This window comes from Leptonychotes weddellii, chromosome 2 (genome assembly GCF_054177405.1).
Source record: "Leptonychotes weddellii isolate Sample4059 chromosome 2, ASM5417740v2, whole genome shotgun sequence".
In the NCBI taxonomy this organism is placed as follows: Eukaryota; Metazoa; Chordata; class Mammalia; order Carnivora; family Phocidae; genus Leptonychotes; species Leptonychotes weddellii.
Genome location: NC_138370.1, coordinates 165078667 through 165087401, shown reverse-complemented (window position 1 = coordinate 165087401; position 8735 = coordinate 165078667). Strand labels below are relative to the sequence as shown.

Genomic DNA, 8735 nt, shown 5'->3' with positions numbered 1-8735 from the left:
TCCCTCTCGTGCTCTCTCTCATTCTCTCTCTCGCAAAAAAATAAAAAAAATAAAAATTTATAAAAAAAAAAAAAAAAAGAGTAGCTATTGGAGCAAAGAAGAAGTAAGCCATACCCACACAGAGATAATTTTCAAGGCAGAGAGAACCTCCTGGGCAAATAGCCTGAAGTGGAAGTTTGTCTACTATGTTTGAAGAACAGTAAGGAGGCCAATGTAGTTAGAGCTGAGAGACTAAGAGGGAAATTAAAAATAGAAGAGGCAAGTTCTAATAGATTCAAATTGCAAGTGCCTTCTAAGCCATCATAAGGACATGGGGACAACCTTTCATTCTGGGAGAAATGAAGAGTCACTAGAGATTTCAGAGCAGAGCACTGACAGGTACCCTCTTATATAAGTCTTTGATCATGTATTTAATTAATTCTTATGGAAGAAGTATTATTAGGGGATTAGTGGGCCAATGGTATGAACATTTCCAGTGCTATTTTACTTACAATGTTAAACTAAGTTCCCATCTGGTTGTACAGCAATGAATAACCCCAAGACAGTACACCAGGATGTTCTACTTCACCACATTCTCACCAGGACAAGACAGTGTTTTTCAGACTCCTGCAGCTGCCAACCACTTAAGAAATGAACTTCACATCACAATCTAGTACATAAATACATACATGCATGTGTCTATAGATATAGGCATGGATGGGGACATAGATAAACAATTTCTAGTTATTCTTAATAAGGGCGATGGTATGTTTTTTTGTTTGCTTTTTTCATTTGTTTGTTTTGTTTTTTTAGAGAGAGTGCATATGTACAAGTGGGAGTGGGGGGGTTCAGAGTGAGAGGGAGAGAGAGAATCCCAAGCAGGCTCCACACTCAGCACAGAGCCCGACGCAGGGTGATCTCATGACTCTGAGATCATGCATGACCCCAGCCAAAATCAAGAGTCTGCTGCTTAACCGACTGAGCTACCCAGGCACCCCAAGGGCAATGGTTTTTTTGTTTTCTATCTCATTTTTTCATTTACTTAAAAAATATTTTCTGAAGCCATTAAATTAATGTCAAAACATACTTTCAGATCATATTTTCTAGCCACTCTCTTTTGAATATTAGAGATGATCTTAATCCTTTGTGTGAGTTTATTTGCATAAAAGTGACATTAGCCATCTATAATATCTGCCTGTTAATGTAGTTCATGTTGACCTATGACCGTTATTTTATTTTTATATAGGAAAATTAATCAATTCTTTCATACAATGTTTTAATATTTAAAATTTTAGGCATATAGAAATTTTTTAAAAATTGGCTTTACAAATATTTGGACTCTATATCCAATTCTTTAATCAACAAGATTATGCCTTTTTACAGGCTTTCAGGTGAGGTCCAAATTTGATTTTTATTCCAAAGTAAAAAACCCACTTATAATGATTCTTTTTTCTGATCTCTTTCAGGAATCATTGTTTGCAATTCATTTATTTTCATCAAAAATCTACAATTGTTAAACTAGTTCAATTATAATAACCCTATACCATATTTATTGGTTTGCTAAGGCTACCATAACAAAGTAAAACAGACTGGGTGGTTTAAACAACACAAATGTATTTTCTCACAGTTCTAGAGGCTGGAGATCAGGTGTCTGCATTTTTGGCTTCTTCTGAGGTCTGTCCTTGCCTTACAGATGGTTGTCTTCTTCCTGTATCTTCAAATATTCTTCCCTCTATTATGTCTGTGTCCTAATCTTTTCTTTTTATAAAGACACCTGTGATATTGAATTAGGGCCCATCCTAGTCACTTCATTTTAACTTAATTACCTTTTTAAAGACCCCATCTCCAAATACAGTCACAGCCTAAAGTACTACGGGGTTAGTATTTTAAGATATGAATTTTGAGGGGAAGAAAATTTAGCCTATAGCGTCATATTTTAATACTATGTAGTTTCATAGTACTTTCCGATATATTTAATAAAACAGACTTGTTGTTTTTAACCAGCAAGTAAAGTGATGACTTTTGCTTTTTTCATGTTAAGAAAAATGTTATCTTTTTGTCAGTTTTGTAGGAGTTACCATTAGGAGGACATTATATTTTATGGAATTCCTATTGTGTTCTTACTAACATGTTAATATAATTTGTCAGATTCATCATGTCCATACTGAGATTAAAGGTCTTTTTTCAAGGTAGATATTGTTTTTTAAATATCCGGTTGAAATCAGTTTTTAGTATTTCATGTATAAGTTTCATTTGTATCCATAAATGATATTTTATATTTTCACGTTTAGCATTTCCTTTTTCAGGTATAAATGTATCTCATAAATAAGTTATGCAATATTCCATCATGTTTAATTATTACAGTTTATAGACATTGAAACTAAACTCTTCAAATGAAAATTTAAAAATATCTCACCCGTAAATTTTCTGTAGTCTTCAATATTTTGAAGACACGTTCTTGATCATTTTTGCATTGTCCTGTATGATTTTTATCAATCCAGGTTTTTAAATCTCTTTTAGAGTCAGCCTTAGTAAGCTACTTTTTCTTTTTTCTTTTTTTTTTTTTTAAGATTTTATTTATTTATTTGACAGAGAGAGACACACAGCGAGAGAGGGAACACAAGCAGGGAGAGTGGGAGAGGGAGAAGCAGGCTTCCCGCAGAGCAGGGAGCCTGATGCGGGGTTCGAACCCAAGACCCTGGGATCATGACCTGAGCCGAAGGCAGACGCTTAACGACTGAGCCACCCAGGCGTCCCAGTAAGGTACTTTTTCTTTTTCCAAAAAAAGTGTTCATGCTGTAAAAATTTCTGAAACACAAATACTTGTGCAAAGTATTATCCCGTACAAGCTTAGCCCTTACTCTCATATTTGTATTTCTCATACTGTTCTAATTTTCGGTATTTGTTTTTTTCTCTGTCTCTTCCATTTTATAGAATTATTTATTTTCAAAAAACCAGCTCTGTTTTCTTTTTTCTTCTCTATTTTTTCAAATTCTTACATTTTTCTTTTTATCCTGATAATTGCATTTATCTCCCTGTTTTCAGTGATTATTTTTTATCTTTTTTTCTAAATCCTGAACTGAACTTTTAAAATATATTTTACTTTCTGTTTAAATAATAAAAACGATATGGGAATAAATTCTGCTTAGGCCATGATGAGGCATGCTTCATCTTAAGAATTTGTGACTACATTGTTATACCCTTTTTAAATAAATAAGGGAAATATTGCTATTGTTGTGATTGCATTGCTGTTGTGTTGGCAGATAGGGTGTTGAGGTTAAACCTTCCAGTAGTTGAGCCCCTCAGATATTTCTTTTTCTTTCACTCAAATCCTTTATGTGTTTTCATGTTCTGCCTTGTGAATAGATAGGAAATAACTTCAAGGACAGGGTGATTTACAGATTTTGACCTAGACTATTTCAAGAGATACGGAATGGATATATGTTTGTGTCATCATCATTTAAGAGATATTACTACATGAAAATTGTAGGAAAACGGGAACTTTGGATTGAAAATTGGTGGATATATAATTGAGAATTGTCTTATTATTAGAATATACATGTGTATAAACCTATGTGTGTGTGTATGTATCACAGAGATATGATCATCCACCTGAAATTTTATTTTGTCAAAAATTGGTTGCTATATGATCTCTACAACAAAATCGGTTGAGGGGTGAACTTCATACCCTGGCAGCGTGAGTCCTTGAAAAAAATTACTTAATTTCTCCATTCCAAGGTTTATGTCTCACATGATTAAATGAGGGAATGCATTTCAAGGCCTAACACAGTGCCTGGTTCGTAGTTTTTCCTCAATAAATTGTGTCGACAGAGTAATTGATAGAGCATCGATCCCCATAGCCTCCCCTCCTTTATCACCCATCGCATTCCCCACCACTCAAACTTGAGTTTTCTTGTACAACCAAGGTTATTTGTGAATGCAGTATGAGATAGCCACACAGTGGGTAAATATTTTATACTCTGAGTCCCAGGAGTCCCCCTTGTTCTGCCTGCTAACCTCTTCCATTTCAGGATTATGTCTTAGGGCAGGTTTTGTGTAATAAACATGACTATCCAAACGGTCCCGTGATGTACAGAAGAAAGAGCTGGACAGTGGAATCCAATAGGGTGGGATTCAAAGGTCGGCTTTATGAACTTCATCAAGGTATTTAGTCTAATGTAAGTTTTTATCCTTATTTTCAAAATATGGTAATCACAGTCAATACTCAGTGGGGTTGTATGGATTGAATGAGCAGAACTTCCAGGCACATGTGACACCAAAGAAAACAAAAAATCATTCCAGGGCTTGATGTGAAACACAAGGTAATTGGCTCTACTCAGCATACCCTATGCTGTTCTAGTCAATCTTAAAAGCCGTTAGTAAAAATATTATTGCATGCATTTTACATGTTCACTTCTGTTCCTCAGGATCTTGCACATCTTACTTTGCAGTGTCTGTGTGTCTTGGGGTGTCTTCTCTACAGCTTTCCTCTCTTGAGTTTTCTGCCAGTGTTCATCCCACAGAGTTTCGTTTGGGTTTTATAATCCATTTCATCTCTCCTCTAATGTTTCATTCCCTCTCCTCCTGGGGCACCTCTGAAATCTTACATATGGTTCAGCCATTTTACACTTCCTAAAACATTTAAACCCTTGATTAAATAAATATCTGCTCAAAAGAGCATAAAATACTTTGATTAAGTACATAAACACTCAGAAACACATACAGTTCTTATAAACACTTTATGTACTACATTAAGTTCAAAATTGGTGACACATGTTTAATGTCACATTTGAACAAACACAAAGCTTAATGTGAAAAAGATTAAGTAAATAAGTGTCAGAAACACACTTTTTATAATGGAGCACAACCTATCACCTGCCAGGAACAGTATTTATAAATTATTGGGTATGGTCTGTGTGATTACTCATTGATTGCCTATTATTTTGAAAAATTTTATAAAGTTCATCACTAATTCATCACAAAAAATTAGCAAACTGGAAAAAAGGAATGTCTTTACCTTGTTAAAGGCTTTTGCTGAGCCTTTGAAATATCATGCTTAAATATGACATTGTGAAAGTGGTCCTATTAAAATTACGCAGAAAGCAAGTGTGCTCATCATCATTCTTACTACTGAATATTTATCAGAACCTCTGAGACAAGGCAAAAGTTTATATAACAATTGGGAAAGAAGAGCTAAAATTACCATTTATTTTCATGAAATAGGATTTAATTTATAAAAAGTCCAAAAATATCTATAAAGTATTAAAAGCAATAAGATGACAATAAGAATGCCACTGACAAGCAAGTGTCCAAACCAGTGTTCTCATCTACCACTAACCGCCAATGAAATAGGATACGTTATGACACAGAATAGCAAGAACTATCATAAAGTATGTAAGTAAATTTAAAAATTTGAGCACAATTCTATTACAATACAATTTGGAATTTATTAACCTAAATTAAAAAAAAAGTTAAGCTAATGTTTCTGAATTATTAGACTCAACGCCATAAAGATGTCAGATAACACTAAATTAATTTCTAAAATCAATGCAATTTAAATTGGAATCCCTCTCGGGTATATTATGGAACTTGACAAATTGATCTTAAAGTTCTATGGAACCATAAGAATATCTAGTAAGTAAAATTATCTATGATGTATTTGAAGAACAAAGTTGGGCAATTGGTTCTCTCATATATCAAAGCTATTTTAACAGTAAGTTAAATAGGACCACATGCTATAGAGACAATAACAGACAAATTGGCCACTGGAACAGAATAGAAAACCCGTAGACACACACACACACACACACTCACACACACATACACTAGGGCAGAGGTTGCATTACAACCAAGTGGGAAGCAGCTATATTGCTCATTAAATGATGAAAGGAACATCGATTTTCTTTATGGAAAAGTAGATCTCTGTGTCATACCATGGACAAAAACAAATTTCACATATATTAAAAGTGTAAGTATTACAATGGTAGAAGTGGAATGAATTATTTAATGGAGATGAAAAACAACTCAAAAATAAAATTGATAAATAAAATAAATAACTTCTGCTAGAAAGACAATATACACAAATTTAAAAGATAAGCCATAGCCTTTGAGAAGATATTTGCCATGTATGTTGGATAAAGATTTAATGTCCAGAAAACATTATATACCACTACATATTATTTTCTTTTTAAAAACAAAAACCATCACCCCACACCGACACAAAATGGGCAAATCATTTTAATAGATAATTCACAAAATAATAGATTTGAATGAATAAAAATGATGTAAAAGTACACATCATCATATAAAGGTAAATAAAAAATGAAATACTGTCTCAGACATCTGATTTCTAAAAAATAGAGTCTGATGATACCAAGGCAGGAGAAAGTATGAAGAGAAAATCTCATAAACACTAATAATTAATTTATAGATGCATATACCCTATAAACCAGTGATTCTAATCCTCAGTTTATTTATTTATTTATTTATTTATTATTTATTTATTTATTTTTTAAAGATTTTATTTATTCATTTGAGACACAGAGATACAGAGAGAGAGAGAGCATGAGCAGGGAGAGAGGCAGAGGGAGAGGGAGAAGCAGGCTCCCCACTGAGCCAGGAGCCCGATGCGGGGCTTGATCCCAGGACCCTCAGATCTTAACCATCTGAGCCACCCAGGCGCCCCTAATCCTCAGTTTAATTACTAAGAAGAAGCTTTGGTTCTAAACGTCACATTCTGAGTTTCTGGGTGGACAAATGGGAGACACTATTCAGCCTAGTATATTATACAAAGGGAAATGCATAACAAGAAAGTTTATCACAGCACTGTTTGCCATGGGGATAATTTAAAACAACAAAATCTCCATTAGTATACCAGTGAATAATAAATAATGACACAAGCAATGGAGTTTGTACAGTTTATTAAAATGATGTACAGCCACAAAAATCATTTTGACCTATGGATGTCAAAATTGATAAATCTTAAGAACATACCATAGATTAAAAAAAGAACATTGTAGAATATTTAGCAATATGACAATATCTGATGTATAAGTGTGACAAATATACAAAACAGGATATAGTTGATACATATAAAATAAAATATACATATATGTGGGGTTACTTGCACATTGATTTTAAGATAGTGATTATCTAGGTGCGCCTGGGTGGCTCAGTTGGTTAAGCATCTGACTCTGGATTTCAGCTCAGGTCCTGATCTCACTGTTGTGAGATTGAGCCCCATGCTGGGCTCCAGGCTGGCTGTAGAGTCTGCTTAACATTCTCTCTCTCCCTCTCCTTCTGCCCCTCCCCCATCTCTCCCTCTCTTAAAAAAAACAGTGATTATCTCTAAAGGGGGAAGGTGGAGAAAATGAGATCAGAAGTCAATGAATGCTTCAAATATATTTGTAACATTTTCTTTAAATGGGGGATAATTGGAACAAATGTGGCAAAATGTTAACATCTAATGCATTTGAATTGCTAATATAGAGGAGAGTCTCTCAACCTCTGTACTCTTGGTATTCTGGGCAACAGTCTTTGTGCACTGTAGGATATTTAGATGTTTAGCAGCCTCTCTGGCCTCTATCCCCTAATGCCAGTCAGTAGCAAACCTCTCCCCATGCCCACAGTTATGACAACCAAAATGTTGCCAAACATTTTGCTCGGGCGGGGGGAGGAATTAACTCTGGTTGAGAACCACTGGTATAAAATATTTACTAAGTCCTTCTTTTTATATTTCTGTATATTTGAAATATTTCATTATATCTTATGCCAAAATATAAAAATATATATGTATATTTCCTGCATACTAAGTTTTCGTAGACAATTATAGGCTATGTTAGCATGCATAAAGTATGCCATGTTATAACTGACAGAATTTTTAAATCAAATTTCTTGAGGTAGAATTTAGATACAATAAATGAATACCCCCCAAAAATACAAACAATAAATAAAAAGGCTTAAGTAACCAATACAATTTTTTATTAATTTTGTGTGAATCGTTTAGGAAAGACTGCACCAAAGAAAATTTGGTTCCAAAGAAACCAAAGAAAGTTCAGTTTCACCTTAAAGGATGTATAGGATTTTACAAGTTTGAAAAGTGGTGGAAGAGCGGTTGTGTGAGGGGAAGTAGTCTGTGTGGAGGCCACTACGCTCTCCCCGCAACACCCCGTACTCGCCACCGTGAGCAGCACCTCAGCCAAGATTGCAGAGATAGAAGCCGAGATGGCTCAGACTCAAAAGAACAAGGCCACAGCACACCACCTAGGGCTGCTTAAGGCTCGCCTTGCTAAGCTTCGTAGAGAGCTCATTACCCCAAAAGGTGGTGGTGGTGGTGGGCCAGGAGAAGGTTCTGATGTGGCCAAGACAGGTGATGCTCGAATTGGGTTTGTGGGTTTTCCATCAGTGGGGAAGTCAACACTGCTTAGTAACCTGGCAGGGGTATATTCTGAGGTGGCAGCCTATGAGTTCACTACTCTGACCACTGTGCCTGGTGTCATCAGATACAAAGGTGCCAAGATCCAGCTCCTGGATCTTCCAGGTATCCTTGAGGGTGCCAAGGATGGGAAAGGTAGAGGCTGTCAAGTCATTGCAGTGGCCCGAACATGTAACTTGATCCTGATTGTTCTGGATGTCCTGAAACCCTTGGGACACAAAAAGATAATTGAAAATGAGCTGGAAGGCTTTGGCATTCGCTTGAACAGCAAACCCCCCAACACTGGCTTTAAGAAGAAGGATAAAGGAGGCATTAATCTCAC

At 35.3% G+C, this 8735-nt stretch overlaps 1 protein-coding gene across 1 annotated transcript in view; it reads left to right on the top strand.

Moving 5' to 3' along the window:
• Positions 1-692: 692 nt before the first annotated feature.
• LOC102727269 (developmentally-regulated GTP-binding protein 1-like) overlaps positions 693-8735 on the top strand; it is a 9203-nt gene continuing 1160 nt past the window's right edge. The window contains exons 1-2 of the mRNA XM_081813172.1: positions 693-744; positions 8111-8735. Of these exons, the coding sequence (XP_081669298.1) occupies positions 693-744; positions 8111-8735 (677 nt within the window). The remainder of the gene's footprint in view (positions 745-8110) is intronic.